General features: G+C 34.1%; 1 protein-coding gene across 6 annotated transcripts in view; it reads left to right on the forward strand.

The window, feature by feature from the left end:
* The window catches only part of LOC145303550 (uncharacterized), a 553,816-nt gene that overhangs the window by 179,273 nt on the left and 350,679 nt on the right, over positions 1–23,864 (forward strand). The window contains exon 1 of one of the 6 annotated variants that reach the window (XM_080145047.1): positions 8,411–9,070. The exons of the other annotated variants lie outside the window; for them this stretch is intronic. Within the exon in view, the coding sequence (XP_080001173.1) occupies positions 8,896–9,070 (175 nt within the window). The 5' untranslated portion in view covers positions 8,411–8,895. Of the gene's footprint in view, positions 1–8,410; positions 9,071–23,864 lie in introns of those variants that run through there. 6 annotated transcript variants of the gene reach the window in all.

Consider the following 23,864-nt stretch of genomic DNA (forward strand, 5'->3'; position numbering starts at 1 on the left):
ATGGAGTATTGCTGTCATATTTGGGCTGGTGCATCGGCTACTAGTCTCTCTCTCCTTGACAGGGTTCAAAAGAGAGTCGCAAATCTGATAGGCCCTAAACTGGCATCAAAACTTCAGCCTCTGTCCCATCGTCGAAACGTTGCATCCCTCTGCCTGTTCTACAAGTATTATAATGGTGAATGCTCTGAAGAACTGCAAGCACTTGTGCCCCCACGACGTGAACACCCTCGACAGACCCGACAAGCTGCAAAATCCCACCCCCACACAGTAGAGATCCCTAGATGTAAAAGATCGTTCTACTCCAGTAGTTTCTTCCCCAGAACTGCTAGACTTTGGAATTCCATTCCAGGTCACTGCTTCCCCAGCTGTACTGACATGCATAAGTTCAAGTGCAACGTGAACCAACATCTCGCTGCCCTAATCCCTACATAGTGCCCCAGTAGATGTTTCCCCTGATAGTAGCCCCCTACACCAAAGTGGCAATGTGCCTTGTTTGGGGTGAAAATATAATATAATAATAAAAAAAAAAAAAAAAAAAATCTGGAATCGGAAAAATCGGAACTTTTTGGAGTATCAGAAAATTTTGTGCCTATTTCCTGATGCCAAAAACGATTTTTAGCAATTGTCTTTTTTATTTGATTTTGTTTAAAACTAAATCAAATACTGCTTGCAGTAATGCTAAAATGATAAATGTTTATTGATTGAATCTACCAGTAAATTTAAAATCTATAGATCCCCACCCCCACAAATGTATTTTTATGTATGAGAAAATATATACACATTTAACATGTGTTTTTACAGTAATTGGCAAAAAAATAGCAACTTTATAGTTATATATTTAGAGATTTTTAAAGAATCAGAATCGGTAATTGTATCAGAATCGGTAAAAATATTAGAATCGTCCCATCACTAATATACGTGTGTGTGTGTGTGTGTGTGTGTGTGTGTGTGTGTGTGTGTGTGTGTGTGTGTGTGTTTTATTCATATAAATATATCATGGCTGCATATCGATTAGAAATGTTTTGATTGTGGCTTTAATAAGCTACAATCTCATCAGGCTTACAAAACATGTCCATATTTTAAGTGTTCATATTAAAGAAAAGTTTTGTTTCTTGTTTTTTTGTTTATTTTTGTTTCTTGTTTTTTTTTTTTGTTTTTTTGTTTCTTGTTTTTTTTATTTTTTATTTCCAATATAAACACCTAATTTACCGACATATTTTTCCAGCTTGATAAGATGGTGACTTATTAAAGCCACGATTTAAACATTCCCAATCAACGTGTGGCCTTGATATCTTTGTATAAATAAATAAATAAAAACTCTAAAAAGCTCTATTTATTATTGAGCACTATTATTTAAAGCCGGTAGAGATTCTCAGGATGTTTTACCCTGTGGATACAGTCGTAACCTGGATTTGTTTTCATGTTGTGGATATATCTTTTAATTACTACAATTACAGTGTTGCCATGACAACAAGCTATCAATTAGTTCATTTACTGTGTTCCCCCTGACCCGCTTCCCTATCGAAACTGTGAGCTTTGTTGACAATGCACACCATACCAGTCAGGTGTTATTACGTGTTTTACTCTTATTCGTAATTTGCTGGCAGCTCTGCTTCTTTATTCTAGTTGGACAATCATTTAGATGCACTCGCCTCGGGGAAATATACACACGGGTGCACTGACACATATTGTGTGCATTCTTTTAATTCAGACAATATGCGCATTAATAGAATGGAATCTCTCATGTATTTGGAATCGAACACCATCTTCTATGCTCTGTCACACTTTTGATACAAACTAGCAGGAGCACTCAGCGTTGCACATTTACAAAATACACTTAACTATGATATTTTAATTTACGCAGATTTCAGATTTATTATTATAGAGCCAATTATTTCATATTTTATTGTATCCAATATATAATCATGATTTCAATAGTTACCAATATATATATATATATATATATATATATATATATATATATATATATATATATATATATATTTAAATAAGGGAGTAGTCACCAACAATGTGTATTTTTTTAACATTATTTTATTATTCCGTGTCTTGGTTTTTCATTGAGAATTATGTTTGGATCATTGTAATAATGTTTTTAAGTCATTGAAATCGTTTACGAGGACGCTTCAGACCGTCTGAAACGTACGTAAACGATTTCAATGACTTAAAAACATTATGACAATGATCCAAACATAATTCTCAATGAAAAACCAAGACATTGAATAATAAAATAATGCTAAAAAATACACATTGTTGGTGACTACTCCCTTATTTAAATATACATCTTTCTTTCGTTGGAATTTATTAACCCATTTTATATAAATATATATATATATATATATATATATATATATATATATATATGATTTGAATGCCATCAGCTCGAATTGAAACCGAAACCAAAGCATAACAAAACATAGTTTCATGATTGAGTGGAACGATAAAATTGTCGCCCTAGAAAAAATGACATGATTTCATTTCCATTTGATAAAAACCGGTTTTCTTTTTTTGTTGCAGACCATCTACTAGTTGGCTAGTTGTGTACAAACCCCAAAAGCGATAAGAGCCTTTTATCATGTCTGAAAGTGATACAATGTTCAACGAGTGGGATCAGAGATGACCATTGTACAACTTATGTTCGTTACCAATCCAAGTTATGATAATAGGACCATTGTCAGCACCCTCAAAATGCATCGCTGGATTGCCACGATTAACAGGGACGTGCCCAAAGTTTCTAGCCACAGTTATGGTTTTTGGTTTGGTTTTAAGTGAGGGCCACATCATGCCATCTCACATTTTCAAAGTCGGCTTGAAAATCAACATCAAAGTGTACCTGGATATGCTGACGAGTGTGGTGATCCTCTGGTGCAATCAGGTGGTCACTGGCAGACCCTGGGTGTGGTAGCAGGACTCGGCACCGACCCACAAGTCCAAAGAAATCCAGAATTCAGAAGGAGTGCTACGACTTTGTACCCTTCTCTTATTGGCCCGATTCCTCCCCTGACCTGAACCTGTTGAATTACTTTGTTTGATCATACGTCGAGAACATCACCAACATGACCTCCCACAACACCAAAGCCAGCCTGATTACTGCCATCCACCGAGTATTCGCTGAGCTTTCGCCAGCACTTGTGAAAAGGCACGCTCCCAGTTCCGGACCTGTATCTAATCAGTGATCGAGGCTGAAGGCTACTACATTGAATAGATGTCAGCTTTACTACGTAATCAAGTTAACTGAATTTATATTTTTAGTAAAAGTCTGTAGTGCTGTTTTCTTTAGAGCGACAATTTTATCGTTCCACCTTGTATACTATCACCTGGATTTTGTGTGTAGCTTAATTAACATATTTTCATAACTTATATATATATATATTTCAATATATGCTCTCTCGCATCAAGCATGTGCTCGAAAGTAACCTTCATCTCATCCTTGATACCTTTATCATTGCCTATTCAAAACGAATGCAATAGCCCAACATATAAAATTCTGTTTATACACACACACACACACACAATAAATATTTGAAATTTTTATCTATGTTTCATCCTTTTTCAAGAATCATCAGTGTGGAGGATAATTGTTCTGCCGGTCACACGATCTAAACCCCAGACTAAATCCCCTGCTTAACTTACAAGTCTGAACTCCTCAATCGCTGTGGTAAACCTAAGCAGACATATTTGTAAACAAAATTTAATTCAAACCGGATATTTTAAGTAGAGTAACCTGTTGAGTAAATGTGGTATTTTAGTGATTGCTGAAGTGTAAATGATACATAAATTATGAAAGAATGGAAGAAACAGTGCTTAGATGAATTAACTGAAATGAAGCTGCGACACTAACCCTAATGCGGGTTTAACCGACTTTCTCTGAAGGAGGAAGTTTCATGGGAGCATGAAATTCACAAGGAGTCCTCAGTCACATGTATGTCCATTAGGGGAGATGGCAATGTTAGGTTTTTGCAACTTTTGCAGGGAGATGTCGACATCCTACTACATACAGCACCTAGTGTTCCTAAATTAGTCACTCACCTGGTACTGAACAGGTTCAATATTGCTTAATTTTGGTGATCTAGCAAGAACCGGTTTGTCAATGTGATTATCCTGTATATATACTTAGATGAAAGGGTCAAAATGAGTCTGGTTAAGAGGAGGATAGACTGCTGATCTCTTTACTCTGACACATTTTTGAGTCTAATATTTGTATAATATGTTTTCCATCTTTTTCTTTTTTTTGAAACAAATAAATAATTCAAAGTGTCCAACATAATAGATGTACTGAGACTAAAGCCGCTTTCAAGACTGCCACCAACTACTGTAAAAAGTAATAAAAAATGCAAGAGAGCTGTATGCTCAGTCCGTGAAGTCCAAAGTAGCTGAGCAGTGGCTTCATTCCGCCAGTTTTGGCAAATAGCAAACAGAATTCTGAACAGAAGCGTGTGCTCTATCCTAACCATCATCAATGGACCTGAGGTAATCTCGTCAGCATCAGGTAAAGCCAAACTCTTTGCCAAGAACTTTGCAGCTAATTCTACCCTTTGCAACCAAGGCCGCCAACCTCCAATATTTCTTCCTATATCAGAAAGCACGCTATGTGATATACAAATATCTGTACATGATGTTGCCAAGCTAATCAAAAACCTCGATTCCAGTAAAGCAACTGACCCTGACGGTATTCCAATTATAGTACTCAAAAAACTTCAACCAGAACTAGCGCCCATACTTAAAAAACTGTTTAAACATTGTCTTAAGGAGAATTGCTTCCCATCACCCTGGAAAATCTCATCAGTATGCCCTGTATTTAAGAATTCAGGTGATCGATCATCTCCCGCTCAGTATAGGCCAATAAGTCCCCTGTGCATCTCAGCAAAAATAACCTTCTTAGTGACATACAATATGGTTTCCGTTCTGCTAGATTTACAGCAGATGTGTTTACAGTTATATCTTATAAGATTAGTGAATCTCTCGATAAAAGCTTCCTTTCTAGGGCAATTACTCTTGACATATCAAAGGCCTTTGATAGGGTATGGCATAAAGATCTACTTCACAAGATCTCCAGCTACGGTATAGATGGAAATGTCTTCTCAATTATTAAATCATTTGTCTCTGATAGGCTCATAAGAGTAGTGGTTGATGGGCAGAAATCAGAAGCTCACAGTATTAATGCTAGAGTCCCTCAGGGGTCTATCCTGGGCCCAACTCTCTTCCTGATCTACGTTATGGTACAATGGGGAAAGAGGTGGCTTGTTACCTTTAATGCATCTAAAACCAAGCTTCTATCTTTACATCATCAATGCTCTGATCCCCATCTGGTATCAATTGAAATGAATGGCTCTCGTCTTGGGGAGGCTTCATGTTTTGACAAGCTTCTGGGCTTGACCTTTACTCCTGATCTGAAGTAGAACACATACATTAAATCCGTTGACAAGGCCGCTGGAAAAATAGTGGGATCCTTCTATCGATCCAGTAGATATCTCACTGCTGATGCAATTCTCTATCTATATAAGAGCCAGGTACATTCCAGGATGGAGTACTGTTGCCACATCTGGGCAGGAGCTGCTAGAAAGCACTTATTCTGCCTTGATAGAGTTCAAAATAGACTTTGAAGCCTCGTAGGAGATGTCCTTTTCTCTTCCTTGCAACCTCTTTCTCACAGAAGAGATGTTGCGAGTTTGTCTCTGCTTTATCGCTATTTTCATGGCAAGTGCTCGGCTGAGCTCCAATCTATGGTCTCTCCTCACCAAACTTTCACAAGAAACACTTGTCTAGCAGAAAACACTATCAATAATTCCTCCCACTCTTTCTCTGTACCTAAACCTAAACATAGATTCCATGAACAAAGCTTCTTTCTTAGAACTGCACGGCTATGGAATTGTCTTTCGTTTTCCTGCTTTCCAGCTGACTACAATATGGTTGTCTTCAAGTCTAACGTAAACAAGTTTTTGATGAGCCATTCCACTTAAGTTAACAAATTTATCGAATTTCCATTACTAATGATTACTATATTGTCCAATTGTCTACTGTACACTCTTTAACCATTGTCCTCGAGTGGCCTTCTGGCCTTGATAAGTGGCGATGCCTATGTAAAAAAAAAAATCTCTTCTCGATCATGAGAAAGCAAAAATCCTTCTCGACTGAGGCAATTTTTTTTTTTTGTCTTATCTAGAATGTCTCTTTTTAAGGAACTGTATCTCCCTCCTCCCCATTAAAACCAATCTCGCGGGAACATGAGTAAATAGAGACACCATGCATAACTTGTTCCTATTTACAATGCCTCCCCACGGGACAGAGTTAGACACCAGGGTCGTTTTTTTAACGTGGAGAAAAGGAACAAAAATAAAAATTGTCTCAGTCGTGAAGGATTTCTTCTCCACTGACAGAGAACAAGAAATTGAAGTGCAGCATCTGAAGAACAGATACTACACGATTATGTTGTAAACTTTGACCACCAAATAAGAGGCCTAAGCAATTATTGAATTGAGTAAATAAAGTTTTGCAGCTTTCGTCTGCTATTTCATCGCTGTTATAGGTCGTGACCCAAATAGAAAAAAATCTCTGTTATATAAAAGAAACTTTCTGTGAGTTTGTTCCCTATGGACTTGGAAATGATGGAGTTGATTTTTTTTTTTAATTTCATATTAAGGTACTTGATGTGTCTGTGAGTGTTCTTACGTAGGTTTTGTATTGGAATGCGTCTGATAAGTATCAAAAATTGATAATCGAAAATTGACCAAAGTTAACATTAACCTAACCTGTACAACCTAACATCACAAATGTATTTAAGAAGTTTTATCACCGCAAAGCAGAAAGACCCAGCCTATAAAATCAACTGTAGATTCTTTTATTAAGACAGTTCTGCGTTCGAAACGGGTATTTCTTTTTAGAGCATAAGTGAACCATGATGCTTGACTTGTTTTTAATTCAAGTGATTATGTAAAAATAATTTAATAAAATCAACAGTAGATTCTTAGATCAGCGCGTTCAAACTAAATGTTTTTGTTTTTAGAGCACAATTGAACCATGATACTTGACTTTTGCATTTTAAACTTAAAGGTAAATTTATAAAATCAGTCGTAGATTCTCTTCATTGCAGTGTAGACTGCAATGTATTATGGACTAAGTCACTGCAGGGAGGCACGTGAAACTTCCTCTCGGTGCATTACCATGGGTCCCTAACTAGAGTAGGCAATCAATCGATTTGATTGAAAAATTGACAATTTCATCGACTTTGATGACAATAAAAATATGTGAGTGTGAAACATTCTTTGATCATCCGGGCAACGTCGGGTCTCCCTGTCGGTAGAAACACATATGCGCGCGCGCACACACACACACACACACATACACACACACACACACACCTGGCAAATATACCCGGTGAACCGAGTGCAAGATAAATACAAACAATTGCACTTAAAGGGACGGTTAAGAAGATCTCTCAGTTGGAGTAACTAATCTAATCAGAGAATGTTTGGCATCCGGTAGAATGCCCTATCCCTAGCAAAAACAAAGCGCTAAGAAAATTAACACTGGGAGAAAATAAACATACAATTTACACTAACAACATAACATATTTTACCGCTGCTGGGCTCGTTCGTTAATATTACCGTGTTTATGTGTTTCGATTCTATCAACTTTGGCAATTCGAGTGCTGGAGATTCGAGCAATGATTTGTCACCATGGCGTGAGTCAATCAGTTGTAACTGCAGACGGCTTTTTCTTTCAAATCCCTTTGCACCCGGGTTGCATTCCATCACTGTATTTAATGACCCTGTTGTTGTTATTGGTTCGGTTTGTTGTACAATGTTATATTGTTGTATTTTCTTTTGTCCTTCGTCTCATTCCTTTTAAAAATAAAGAAAAAATAAATAAATGAAATTACGACAACCGGTTGGCTGAAGGAAGAGAGCTTAAAACCACTTAAAAGTCCCGTTCAGAAGGACAAAGACAATGTGTGGTTGTTAATTTCTCAATCCCGCCCCCCTCTTTATCTTCTCTTCCTCCTATCTCTCTCTCTCTCTCTCTCTCTCTCTCTCTCTCTCTCTCTCTATCTTTTCTCTCTTATCCATTCCGCCTCCATTCTCTCCTCTTTCCTTCCTCTTGCCTTTCTTCTGTCTCCCTTCCCCCTCTCTCTATCTTCGTTTCTCTTTCTCTCTCTTTCTCTGTCGCTTCCTTTATTCTGTCTATTCCCCCACCCCACCCTTTTCTCTTCTTCTTTCCTTTCTCTCCTCTCCTCCACTTTTCTTTTTCCCTCTTTTCTTCTCTCGTTCTCTCTCTCTCTACTACCGCTTTCTCTCTCTGTCTCGCTCTATTTATCTATTTCTTTTTCTCCCTCCTTCTCCGCTTTCTCTTCTTCCCCCACCCCCTTCTTCACTCACTATCGCTTCCTTATTCATTTTTATTTTTATTTTCTCGGTTGTTCAACGTCTTCTTTACCTGCTCTGAATGTAAACCGTCAGTTGACAGGCGGAGGTGGTGGCACACGTCCTCGTCTCCCCGGAGAGCGAGCGGGGTACCTGATTTCGTCCACCATTCACCGCCTGGTGACCTGGGATGTCACAGGCTCCACACAGACACATCTTTTTCTTTGCATCTCCGCACTTCCTCTTTTCTTTTTACCTTATAATCTTCTCTTCACCGCCTCCCTTCTTGTGTCCCCTATTCTATAAATCAATCCTTCGTGCTTTCTCATCTATATATTTGCTTCTTGAATTCTCTCATTTTTTAACATAAATTTAAAATTAGCACCTTTTATTATTTATTCCATTCACTTCACAAAAAATTCCTTTTTTTTTTGCTTTTTATCTTTATATATATATCTTTTCTGTCTGTGTGGTTGGCTTGTAAATCCCTGGTCCCCTAGCGCATTAGTTCTTCACTATGGGACCCACACGGTTCCTGATTAGCCATCCTTCTTCTCGACGGACTGCTACCATCTTTGCCGTTGTGATTCCAAGGAATTTATTAACCCGATCTATACTTTACACTTGGCCAACACCTGAACCCTCCATGGACATTGTCGACAAACATGCATTTGGGAAATTACCTCATTCAGGTAAACAACAAAAAATCAAAATTAGACACCAATTTTTATATTTAGTGCTTGTGTTGTTTACGCACTCTGCTATTTTTAAATACGATTTTCAAGTTAAATGTTTACAATATGTTTATTAAATTTTTAAGTGAAAGTACAGAATACTTAACACACCTCTGCCTCCCCATGTTAAGAATGGTTTTCTAAATAATAACGTTATTATTTCAGCACGGTCTGTAAACTGCACAAGTACCTGTGATTTATATATATATAAAAAAAAAAAATGAAAATTATCAAATCCTGATGCAAGAAATAATTACCTCATACTTAATTTTTTTTCTCTTTCTCTTTTTTCGTTGTCTTAAATTACTTACTGTTAAAAAAAAAAAAAAAAAAATGCTGTCACTGTCCTCATAGTTAAAGTTCCATTGTCGTAATTATTAGACGTTTAGTGTCTCTTAAGGTTTATTTCTCCTCCGAACATAAGAAATTGAAAATTTATTCAAAAATAAAAAATGTTTCATTTTTTTTTTTTATTTATTTATTTTTTTAAGCGGGTAGGGATGCGAATGGATAATTTGCATTATTTGGACTACTCTTCTAATCTTGGATATTATTTTCACAACATTTCGGCCGATGTCACCTTCAATCCTCTTTTGTCAAACTCTAGAATCTTTATATCGAACCCAAGAGTCTTACGGAATTTCAGAATAGAACCCTTTATTTAAACTCCTGGGTAACTTGCATTCCGTCAGCCATGACGGATAGAAGCCTTAAGTAATTCATAATTGTGTTCTTAATATTGCCACGAGTTCTTGTAGACCAGTGACGCAACGGATAAAAGTTATAAAGTAATAATCAGTTGTTAGTGACAATCTTCTAGAGGTTTTTCTGTTCGATCATGGCTGACGAAATGAAAGCAAACTACCTTTGTGGACTAAATAAAAGTCCTGTTCGAAATTCCATACAAATTTCTGAGTTTGACAAGATGCACCTGAAGATCATTGGAAGTTGTGCGAATAATATTCCTAGAACAGTAGTCTGAATAATGCAGATATTGAAAATAGAAGGTATTTTCGGCAAATGTGTACTACACTCCCTGTATATATACGGCATAATCACATTGACACACTGGTTTTCCGTCAGATCACCGCAGTTAAGCAACGTTGAGCCTGGTCATTACTAAAATGGGTGACCAATTTGGGAAGTCCAGGTGCTGTATGTAGGAGGACGTCGACACCTCCCTGTAAAAAGTTGCAAAAACCTAACATTGTCATCTCCCCTAACGGGGATATGCATGCGACTGGAGACCGCTTGTGAATTTCATACTCCCATGAAACTTCCTCCTTCGGACGAAACCGGTTAAACCCTGAATAGGGTTGGTGCTGACTACACACACACACACACACACACACACACACACACTCCCTGTATTCTCTTATAAATGCTTATTTGATTTTTTTTCTGTAAGAAAGCTTCAGATCACTAACTCATTTAAACACCTCCAAATCGTTAGACAAAAAAAAATGTTTGAAAAATTAGTTTTAAATTTTTATAGGTGCATGTAGTTTGATATGTACAGTGGAAAGGAAACAAATATCCGTAAACTTAAACAATTGTATTTTTATCTATGTAAAAGCCTAAACAAAGACAAATTTATGTATATTTTATTTGCTAAAGATACATACAATTAGAAAATAAATTTAATTAATTGTTATAATGACAAAAATAAATATATTTTTTCATTTTACTATGGTGAAAAAAGTATTTGTACAATTCAATTTTAATACGAAACAATACATATTGTCTGTTTACTCCTGATCTGAAATGAAACACGTACATCATGGCTGCTGGAAAAATGGTGGGATCATTCTACTGCTCCAATAGATATCTCACTGATAAGAGCCAAGTATGTCCAAGGATGGAGTACTGTTGCACTTATCCTGCTTTGACAGAGTTCAAAATAGACTTCATAGCCTAGAGGGGGTGGCCTTTTCTCTTCCCTGCAACCTCTTTCCTACAGAAGAGACATTGTGAGACTGTCTCTGCTTTATTGTTATTTTCATGGCAAGTGCTCGTCTGAGCTTCAATCTATGGTCCCCCATTGCCAAACTTTCACGAAAAACACTTGTCTAGCTGAAACCGCTATCAATAATTTCCTCCACTCTTTATCTGTACCTAAGCCTAAAAATAGATTCCATGAACAAAGCTTCTTTCTTAGAACTGTATGCCTGTGGAACTCTCTTCCATTTGCCTGCTTTCCAGCTGACTATGATATGGTTGTCTTCAAGTCCAACATAAACAAGTTCTTCATTAAGAAATCTTAAGAAATCCAATTTACTAAATTTCCACTACACTCATTAACCCTTATCCTTGAGTGGCCTCCAGGCCTTCGTAAGTGGTGACTCCTTTGTAAAAAAAAAGGGGAGGGATATTAGGTTAACAGATTCACCAAAATCAACAGGTTACCCACGATGAGCTGCAAGAATACCTGCATACATTAGACATTAAAGTATCCAAGCATACAATAAGTAATGAATTTCACAGGAACAGTCTCAAATCATGGACCCCAAAGAAGACTCTACTACTCTTGAAGTGATGCAGAGATGCTAGGCTAAAATTTCTTAGAGATCATAAGGATGAAGAATATTTGTGTTGAGAAAAGGTACTATGGACAGATGAAACTAAAATGTTTCTTTGGGCATAGTTACCGGAATCATGTGTGAAGCAAAGACGGTGATGCCTACTTATATGGTGCCTAATGTAAAGTTTGGTGGTGGCAGCATCATGATTTAAAGCTGTTTATCAGCAAAAGGAGTTGGTAAAATGTCAATAATATACAGTAAGATGAATGATGGAAAATACCACGAAATACTGCAAGAGAATTTAATGGCTTCTGTTTAGAAACTTTGGCTACCTCCTGATTGAATTTTCCAACAAGATAAGGACCCTAAGCATACTGCTAGATCTATAAGGAAATGGTTTGCTGAAAATAATACTGATGTCTTGCAAGGGCCAAGTCAGTTTCCAGACTTAAATCCTATTGAGAAATTACGGCGATATATGAAAATTCAAATTCTGAGAAAATTCAAATTCTAACAAATGTCAAGACTCTGAAGACAGTATGCCAAGAAGAATGGATCAAAATACGTCTGAATGTGTGCAAATTATTATTTGAAATATACAGGAATAGATTTAGAGCTGTTGAATTCAATAATGGATATTACACAAAGTATATTTTTGCTTTTTTAGTTTATATGAACACTTTATCACCAGGTAAAATGAAAAAATAGATTAATTTCTCGCATTATAAGGATTAAATTTATTATTTTCTAATAGTATGTATCTTTATGAATAAAAATATATGTAAATTTGTTTTTTTTTTTTGGCTTTTACATACATAAAAATACAATTCTTCAAGTGTATGAATATTTGTTTGCCCCCCCCCCTTCCCCTGTAAGTTTGACAAAAAAAAATTACTCCTTCCCATTAACCCCAAGCCCATCCCTAATGACTAGTCCAGGATGGCTATTAAAACCGTAAATTTGATTTTGCTTCATTATTTACTTGTCAGTTGAAACCTTAATTTCGGCTTCATAAATATCGTAAGATGGAAGATGTTGATGTTCTTGTTTTCTGAAAGATGAGAAAATTCGAAAATTAAAACAAAAACGAAACAAACTATTTGTTTGTTATCGTTAAAACTTTGAAGAATATGTGCATCCACAGTAATAAGGAAATATAGCATTAAAATTTTATTTGATGATTATAGAGTTGATTGAAAATTGCGTTCCAAGTAAAAACACTTTGATGCACTTTCCTATCATGTAAAAATAACTATCCCCACCAAAAATTATTAAAAAAATGATTGAGTAGAAGATTAATTACAAACAAAAATTAATTTTATCAAAAATTCCAGCTTTATTGTATTATGTACGACTACCAGGCCGCCTGGCATTTCCCGGTCTTAAAATATCCTTGAATATGTTATTCTGATGAATACAGATTTCGTATTTATTATATTATATTGTATCCAATATAAAGTAATGACTTAAAAAGTTAAAAAAAAAAAAAGACTCGTACGTCACCACCGAGAATCCAAACCAAAACGGATAGCATACGATTTACTTTTTCCTTTGAGCTTAATGCCTGAGCTATGAAGACATGTTTGCTACTGACTAAAAACTCACAGGGGTTTGGTAGGTAAAATTTTTTTAAACAAATGGAAAGATGTTTGTGTCTACTATAACCTTTTTATGCAAATATTACATAAGTATAAATCATGTAGAATATTTGCATGAATATACTTACACATTAACTAAAGATGATCATCCCATAAGAAAACCGAAAAAAAAAAAAAAAAAACTAATGGGGAATTAATTAAAATGTATGTTTAAAAGAATATGCAAATTAGCTAGATCTTTTGCAGACGAATGCAATTCCACGATCCAGATATAACAAAGTTGTATTTTCTTTTTAAATAAATAGATAAAAGAGTTTTAAGATGAATATCAATATAAAAAAAAAATAAAATTTATATGAGTATAGATAGATTAAAGATTACTCTAAAACCAGGGGTGTTTATGCAGTCTGTCATTTTGGCAAACGGTACTTTCACTTTTATGAATAGCGGATAAAAAAAATACCATAAGATCAATTTGTACTCTTAATAAAAAATGTCCTCGGCAATCTTCTTGATTATTTTTCCTAATATTTGGTGAGGATACTTATTTTTGCATGACACAGAAGTACATCAAAGTGGTTTTACTTGAAATGTGTTTTTTACCTTTGACTATAAGCACCTTTTATTTACATGGTTTTAGCAAGGATGTCTGTCAAGGAGCAACAAACGTTATACCCACTCTCCTTTTTTCCTTTTACTGATGGGTCACTGCTTATCAAAGTTAAGAAGCCACTCAAGGATAATGGTTAATTTGGAAGCTTTTCATATTTTCTCAACAGAATTCTTGACATTTGAAGGAAGCAATTAAATATTTTCATTATAAATATTTTATTTATTCATTCACGTTTTTTCTCTTAATAAAACTCATCAGTGTGGCTAGATAAATCGTTACCACCATTAGCTGTGTTTGAATGCCAAACTAAAGTTACTTTTGACTTCCAGCCAACGTCTTTGCATTCTCAGCTACCTATATCCTTTTTACAAAATGAAAGTGAAATAAACAGTCTACACAGTGTAAATAATTTCTTTTTACTGATGGATCACGGTTTATCAAAGCCCGGAGGTTGAGAGGGAGCATTTGTAGATAAAGGTTAAAGGGTTGGTGGTTGGATGTTGGTCACTCTGACGAGAGATTGGAAACAGTAGGTAGAATGGGAAAAGGATTACTTAAGAGGACTTGATTTTCCATGAAGATGGTTCAATAAATGTGTTCCCATCGTCCTCACAAAATTTTTTCGACCCTGTACAAATGCTGATCCTTAAAAATATTTTTGACTAGATCAATTTTGTTATTTATTTATTTATTTATTTTTGGTATTGCCTATTGCTATGGTGTTATGTTATTTTCTTTATCTTAAAAAACAAAAAACAAGACCATAACAAAAAAGATATTTTTTGGTACATTTTTAGATTAACAACTTTTACTGACCCCTCCCCCTAAAAAGAAAAAATTAAAAGAAAGAAAATAAGATTCTACATTCTTTAGGCGATTATATTTGAACACACTGAAAAACTTGCCCAAAAGAAAATTCCCCTTCCCAAATTTATTTTAGAATTTAAATTGGGGGGATCAGTTTCTTATATAAATTTAACATAAAATGGTGCCTCATCACTGCAAATTTGACTTAAAGTGTTCTTTGTCTTTATGATTTTTTCTCCATAGACAATTAAAAGTATTGGGTATGAAATTGACTTAATATCAGTAAAAGGAGACAACAGATTCGCTGTGTTTTGTTTTATGCGTGTGTTTTATGCATGTGTTTTTGTGTGTGTGTGTGTGTGTGTGTGTGTGTGTGTGTGTGTGTGTGTGTGTTGAACGTTGTCCTTTTCTGTATCTATTCCAGTAAAAAAAATCTTTTCTGTATCTATTCCAATAAAAAAAATATGCATAAACAATACATTTATTTGCTTACAAGCATTCAAATATTCAATTACTGCCTTCTTTATTCTCTTAAATTTTGAGTTAATAAAAAAGTTATTGAATATTAATTTTCCTCCGTTATAATATATCTTTGTTTTGATCTCTTGCACTTACTGGATTCCAAGATAAGAATTCGTCTAGTCTGGTGGAGTGTCCAGCTTAATGTTGTTACTATAGGATACATCACTTAAAGAGATCTACTACTCCTTGTAAAAGCCAGTGTGGGTTAGCCATATCAAGGAGATCTTATTTGAACTTTGAATACTATGCGATTTTGAATATTCAGCCAGGATTTACTTTTAAGATACAAATATCCTCATGCCTGGTTGTCCTGACAAACTTCTGTACAGAGAGACCTTAGACACTTGATGACAGTGTGTAGCCGGCATTCAAGTTCTCTCCTGTAAATCCTGTATATATTCAAACATGTGCACATCAAAGTAGAAATTCAAAAACATAAACTTAAAAGATAGAGAAAAATTTTCTGAGTTATGTCTCATTTGTCATTTGTTAGAGTATGGTGTCCAGGCTTCTTCTCTATATTTAATACGTGATATCCAGCATCTGAAGAGAATTCAAACACTGGCTACTTGAATGATGCAGGGTCTATTGGATCTGCCCTATGGAAACCATGAAAAAAGCTATTTTATTTTTTTTATTTGCAGACTAATATCCTCATCTTTTATAGTTGTTTAAAAAAAAAAAAAGATTAAGATAACAGTCCGCATATAAATAAAAATAAAATATATTTTAGTCATCGATAAATAAAAATATACAAATTACTCATCTCCAAAGAATTCTAATAATTAAATAAAAAAGCTTAACCTTTTCTGCTTTGAGTGCCGACCATTGCAGTGATCTCATTTTGGTCTACAATGTCATCAACAGGCATTATGATATACCTCAAGACCTATTATTCACTCTTGCACCAGAAAGTGGACACTACAAACTGTTCCACAGCAGATTTCCATTGAATCAAAGGAGGATTGCTTTCTCAATCAGGATCCTTTGATATCGGAATAGATTTCCAAGCGAGGTAATAAATGCGTCAACAATGCAACAAATCAAGGTGAATTTGGACAGGTTCTGGGCTACTCTGTTCTCTTCTTCGTGTAAATTTCTTCCCTCCTTTCCCTAAATGGCGATTGAAGCATGATTATTTTATTTTCTTTTAAATAAATTGAATTGAATTGACATGAGGAAGATAATGATTTTTTTCTGATTATTTTTTTATCTTACTTTTTCCCTAGTATTACTGGATCAGTTGTGTGAAGATATTGGTTTTCTGACCGAAAATGCATCAAACTTTGGATGTTATTGTTTTTTTTTTTTCCTCCCTTTCCCTTTGCAAAATTCAACCATGTACTACAAAAACAAAAGTTTTCTTCTACAAAACAACCAAACCAAACACCATGAATAAATATATGAAGGTATAAAGTTTGAAGCATAAGAACTTTTATCAAAATTACTGGATTCAGCATTAAATGATCTGAAAAATGGTTGCCATAAAATGAAACAACCAAACCAAACCAAACCAAACAGCACAAATAAATAATAATAATATGAAGAACTTGAAACATAAATTTTTTACCAAAATGATCGGTTTCGGTATTAAATAATCCGAAACAACCAAAGCAAGTAAAATCTTTCTTTTTCACCTTTTTTTCTTTTTTCATCTTTCTTTCGATATTACTATCTCACTTTATCTATTTTCCTTTATACCCTTCTCTTTCCCCACCTCTTCCTTCTTCTCTTTTCTTCGCCCTTTTTCTCTATCCTTTTATCCCTTTTTCTCTCCTGCTTTTATTTTTTGCCCCATCCCTCCTTTTCTCTGCTTCTCTCTTTTACTTTCATCGTTTTAATCCCTCTCTCTAAATATTTCTCTCATAAGTACGGATTTCAATTTCTTTTATCTTTATCATTCATTTTTACCTAGAAAATTCTTCACCGTTTTTATTCTCTTTTTTTTTTTTTTAATTCCCAAACGAAATAAAATCATAAAAGTTTGTCTGTTTCCATCAAGTGTCTATTATTATTCCATCCACTTGTTTTATTTATTTATTTTTCATCTTCAAGATGTTTTTTTTTTTTATCAGGTAAGATGTTCGTGTGACATGGCCACAATTAGTAACAGACGCGATCTATGTGGGCCAGTAGTCAAGTTGAAACAGTACAGTAAGTAGGTAGTTCAACATTCACATGTTGTTGGCATTTCATAGATATTCTATCAGACTGCCTACCAAAAAGAATTACATCTTTGGTTTCACCGTTTGAATGTATGGCGGATGGAAAAAGTCTGATGTCTGTCTCTATGAAGCGATTCAAGAGATCGACCACAATTTTCCAGTGTTTTCGAACACATGGCGAAAGATTGTATATGATGACGACAGAATCAGAATTGGTAGGTTCTAATTCCTTTCACTTATTATTATTAGTAGTATTAGTAGTAGTGTTATTACTACTACTACAACTATTTTTACAGCCACTAGACAATAGTAATAGTAGTAGTATTACTACTACTATAATAGTAGTAGTATTACTACTATTATTACTACAGTCTACTGGTTGTACCTATCAAATTTTGCCCGGGATGCAGTGGAGTCATTGTACTGTTTAATTTTTATGTGCACGTTTTTAAAACTTATACAGAAAAAAGAAATAAAATTTTAGTTGCAAGGGAGACAACTCTTTCTATAATCTTTAACTGAAATTATAAGTTATTCCCCTTACTGATTTTGAGTTTTTTTTTTGTTTTGCCATAATTGTAATATATTTCCATATTACATCCTATTTTTTTTTATTATTAATAAACTGTAGTGAATACAATACCAATTAAAATAGTCTCGTTAGAAGTTTGATGTGCATGCTTAAATGCTATCTAGGCCCAATTTTTAAAGTCTCGAGATAATTAATATTATTAATTAAATAATATAAGTAGTTATAATAGTGGTGTTACTACTACTACTAATAATAATAATAAACATGATTGTTTTCTTAAATTTAAAGAGTTTTATTCTGTAAATCAGAACTAAATTCTATAGTGATATACTAGATCGATCTCTCTCTCTCTCCCTACACACACACACACACACACACACACACACACACACACACACACACACACACACACACACACACACACACACACACACACACACACAGAGTAATCCACAGACATCTGTTTATATAACTTGGAATTAGATAATACAAAAAAAAAACATTGATCATATGAGATTGGATTTTTTCTTTCTCTCTTTCATCTTTCTGTGCCTTTTTGCTTCTCTCTTTTTGTATTTTTTTTTTTTTTTGGAAAACAGCATTTTTCTGAAGGGTGTGTTCAGAAACCTTTGTGGTTCACTCCTTCTCACTGCCTCTTTCCTGCTCTCTTCCCCCACCCCCTATTCTTTCTCATCCCTGACATCTGTCTGCCCTCTTCTTCATGTGCCTCTTCTCACACTTTTTCTCTCGCCCTGCTTATTTTTCTCTTCTATCTAGATATCTTCTACCATATATAATTTTTTTTCTTCTCATTAGATTTTCTTCTGCTGCCCTTTCCAATCTCTCCCACTGCTGTCTTTTTCTATATCGCCCACCAATCTCTTTTCCTGTCTCTACGATCATGGTCCTTTTCAATCTCTCCCGCCGCTGCCATTTCCTTTCTAATCAAAAGCATGAGGGTAGTACCAAAAGTAAAGTCTCCAATATTTTAACTCAAAAAGTTGAAGAGAAATGAAAACAGGAGTGGTACCATTAAAACGAACAACATTTTGTGCTCCAGAATGTATTTTTCTACATAGTCACCACCATTCTCAATGCACTTTTGCCAGGAATTCAATGACACATCTCTGCTTCTGATGCACATCCATGACAAGGGTTGTTTTCTTAGCCTCACACCGTCAATATTTGCAACAGAGAGATGAAACTTACAAGTCAGGAATGCATAAGTTCAGTGATCATAACAATGCAATTTGCAATGCCCTTTTATCCATTTAGACGAAATAAAAAATAGGAGGCATTACTTTTGGAACGCCTCTTATATTATCCACGAACAGTATGAATTTTATTTCTTATTGTCAAAAATTTGTACGATTATTGGTCCCCGACAAAGAAGGGACTGGACCTAGTAATTCACTCTCATTCGTCAGTTCGTTTGTTTTCTCAATAACCACACCATGGATTTTTAAAAAAATTTGCACAAACATTAGTCATGGTGAAATCCGTTATAGCTGTGGCCCTTTCCAAGTCTGGTCTTCTACTACTGTTGTCTCTCATATGTCCCAAATATTTTATTCTTTCTATATACTTTCCATCCTTGATTTTAAAATCAAAATCCTGTATTTGAGAGATTACCTTGTGAACATGTTCTTGATGTTGTTCTTTGATTTCACTTATTAATTATGATAATATCATCCAGGTATGTGGTCGCGAAATCAAGGCTGCTCAAAGGACTGCTGTGACTCCAAAATCCTTTTGAATTTGATTACTTCATGTGGGTGTTAATACAAAGCAACTTCAAGCTGTTTTTTTTTTTTTTTTAATTTTTTTTACTGGAATTTGAAGGTATGCGCAACTAAGATCAGTTTTAGAGAAGATCTGTTTTCCGTTTAGCTTAGTGAAAACTTCTTCAAGGCTAGGAAGTGGGTTATAGCAGTCTTTTAGTATGAGTTCAGCACAATCATGGATTTCTTTTGACTTCCTTTTTGACTTATACAGTAGGGGCTGCTTATTGACTGAATTCAACTTTTGATAGGAAGTCGGTTTTTACAAGTCTTTCAACCTCCTCATTAATTTTCTCCAATGAAACGAATGATGTATTTCTTTTTTCTTTTTTTTTTTTTTTTTGTTGAATACTAGTTGCATATTATTTTTGAGTTTGAATTTGGCTGACATTTTTGTGCATTTTCTCAGACTGGCTCAGAAAACTTCAGGGAAACTTTCTTTTAATTTTGACTTGAGATTTTCTTTCTGTCATTAGAGTTTCCAGTTTTTGATAAAACATATTTATAGGCAAATCTCACAAATTGAGTTGTTGCATCCAATGATTTCCTGTGTTTTTAACATGAACACATTTAATTTCTTTGTTATACCATTCAATGTAACATTAGTGATTAATCTACCTTCAAAATTTATTTTCGACCCAGTCATCATTCTGGCTGTTTTTCAATGCTTTAGTAGTTTTTTTTTAATCTCCTTCATGCATGCAAATTTCTGATTAATAAGTCTGACCTCAAATCTAATTGAAACTTGACGTTTTTTATTTAGTATTTACAGCAGCACATATTTTTGTATATTTTTATCGTTTTTATTTGTTCTAGCGTGTCATACCAAACTTTTAATTTTGTTCTTTTCTTTACAATGAGAGCTTTTATGCCCAAGTCTGTTATAAGTCAGGCAAGTTTTTGCACTGTATGGCCAGTCTTTATCCCAAAGCATAACTCTGTACTGATAACATGGACTTGGTGATGACTTACTTTGGTTTTCAGTGAATTGTCTTTTCTGTGTGTGTGTTGGGGGGGGGGGTGATATTCTTTATTTTTAAATTTTCTATGACTGGACTTTTTATGTATCCTTTTATGCGACACTGAATTCTTCAATGTCCTTTGAATCCTTAACACTAATCACTCGTTAGCAGCCTTTCACCAACTTTTGTCATGTCAGGTTTAGTTTGCTTTCTAATTTACTTAAAACTGTATTGAATGCTGGACTTTTGTTGATGCCAATCCTTGTAGAAATATCAGCCATTTGAAACAGTCAGCACTCAGTTCAGCTGGTTTAAAATCTTTGTAGTGTTTGTTGACTATTGATGCAAATGTTAAATGGTCTTTGTCGTCTGTTTTGGTTAAATATCTTATGAAGTAACAATGTTTTCGGGTTGAGCAGTTCTGTTAAAAGTTTTACAGTTTCAGAAAAAGTTCAGTCACACTTTTTTTACGGTAAAATGTAATCCACAGATTTGTTGTGTCCTGTGGATCCTGGTTTTCGAAGCAATAAACGAACCTTTTTAAAGATCGCCAAATCGGCAAAATCAATGTTGTATAGATCCTCATACCTCCGACAATATGAGGCAAAATTCTTGTCTTTATTTGGGCGTAAATGAAATTTTCAAAAGCATTCCAGATTACATTTTGTGAGAATAGTATGTTAGTTTTCATGACTTTGTTTTTATTTGTTAAACATTGTAGTAGTCATAAATCTGTTTTCTGTTGTTGTTCCAGTAACAGGTTTTTAAATCTTTCTTTATTTTTTTATTTTGCTGCTTCTGCTGTTGACCAATCCAGGCAGTATTTCTTAGTTTTTTTTTTTGCTGTTGTACATCAATTATATTCTTTTTTTGCTGCAAATTAAGTTGTTATTATCACATTCGTACCAAAGTTGATTTTAAGTTTTCCATTGTTTTTATTTTCTCTTTTAAGAAAAGGAAGAAAAACTGGGCTTTGATTGTATGAAAAAATAATGATTTTCCACGTAACATATTTTTCCTTTGTTAACGATCAACATAATGTAGATTAAAAAAAATGTATACCTCTCTCTCTCTCCAATTAAAGTCCACCTTTTTTTTTTTTTTTTTTTAGGTGAGATGAGAGTTAGTGTGCTCAAGTGAAAGTTATTGGTTCTTAGAAAAAAATCCTTCAGAATCATAAAATGTTTAATAATCCAATTCTACATGATTCATTGCTAGTATTTTTGGAACACAATCTGCTTGTTCAAATACTTTGTTGCAAGGTCGATGTTGTTGAAGTGGGTCCTTTGAATACTATGTTGGTTTGAATACCTTGTCGCTGGTTGTTATGAATTACGAATCAATGAAGTATTTTAAGTTTGACTTTTCAACGTGCATTCTCGAATCCTTATCGCCAGTTGTTGTGGGAACAGTAGGGTATTTACAAATTTGGTTTTCTCCATGTGAATTTGAATCTCATCCTCGTCGCCAGTTGTTGTGGCCCTAGGAAAAAGTCATAAAGGAAGATGCGAACAATAAGTTTAGGTAGAAAGAATATATTGTACAAGAAAGTAAATACAAAGAAAAGCCTGTATTTACCGATTGTTTAGTTAGTCAGTTTATAGTCCGACGTTGGGTTACAATATTTTCCCACAAGAATATTAACTCTCAGGATTTTTATCATGGTTAGAAGAATTCATTATGTAAAGTAGCTTATTTACCATATATACCAACACCCATTTTAAATATTTGCCTTTTATGAGGCACCTTATTTACCATGTGTACCAACACTACTAGCAGGCTGCTCGGCATTGCCCGGTCATAAAATATGCTTAAATATGATATTTTGATTAATACAGATTTTCTATTTATTATTATATTAAATTGGACCCAATATATTGTAATGGTTTAAAGTTTAAAAAAAATGACTCGTGCGCCACCACCGATAATCAAAACCAAAACGTTTAGCTTACGATTTACTTTTTCCTTTGACGTTAATGCCTGAGCTATGAAGGCATGTTTGCTGCAACGCTAAAAATTAAAGCATGAACCAATAGCTATTACGTTATGCATGCATATTTGTAATGCTGTCGTTCGACCTTCACCTGATAAATTCCATTTTTTTTAATTTTCACACTTTTGCATCGATTTCCCCTGGCTAAAACACAAATATAAATTTTCGCATTAGTTTGAATACCCTATATATTGTATCATGTCTGTAGACCAAAAACTGACAGAGGAGTTTGGTAGACAAAATTTTTTAAACAAATATATATACGCATACATAAATACATATAGAAAGATGTTTGTGTTTACTATAACCTTTTCATGTAAATATTATGCAAGTATTAGGTACAGGCAAAAATGGATAAATAAAGACAGGGGGACCTAGTTTTAAAAACCGATTTATCATAATTTTTTTGTAGGTTTCCAACTACTTTTGGATTGTATTTGAAAGATTAAAGACTAAAGTTAATTTCCAAATGGAAAAAAACATTTGTACATGTGAAAAAAAAAGTTATGAAAAATGTTTACATGGCGAGCTAACCAATTCAGCTAAATTTTGAAGTTAAATAAACTCATTGTAAAAATCCTTTAAAAGATAAATATTAGTTTTCTGGGTCTATTTCAAATATAGTTAGTAAAGCAAAGTCCTGAGATATTGATTAGCTGAAAATGTGATGGATTCTGCCTTTCACAAAATTGAAAAAAAACGGATTATATGGGAGCCCAAAATTTCAGCCAGTCGAAAAGCTCTCTGAAAATGACGTCATGTAATTCAAAGGAGGGGTGCTAGTTTTAATCTTTTCCCCCAGACTTGGATCCGTACATTCCTATCCTGAACGTTTGTATCATTTTTACCATATTTCAATTTAATTATTTTTCTATGTTCCTGTTTTTAAATTAATTTAAAAAAAAAAAATTATTGTTCAAAATTATATAAAAATTATCTTACGCCGAAAGTTTCACATTCATGCAAGCAAGGAAAATATTAAGATCTTACATATAAAAATCATGCAAAACCTGTAAAATAAAAAAAATTTTAAAAAGTAGAAATATGTTTTGCAATTATAATTTTTTGTGTGAAAATATTAAATAAACAATGCTTAATTCAATGATAATATTGGTAGTTCGAGAAATTAATTTTTCTTTGAGTTATATCGAATTCATTAATACAGACTTTAGGGGTTTTTTTTTCGTAATGTAAAAATTAAATTATTTTTTTTTTAATTCTTATAATTTACGATGCTTTATTTTCATAAAAAAGCAA

The sequence above is a fragment of the Euprymna scolopes genome, chromosome 19 (assembly GCF_053919585.1).
Source record: "Euprymna scolopes isolate OS-2025 chromosome 19, ASM5391958v1, whole genome shotgun sequence".
Taxonomy (NCBI): Eukaryota; Metazoa; Mollusca; class Cephalopoda; order Sepiida; family Sepiolidae; genus Euprymna; species Euprymna scolopes.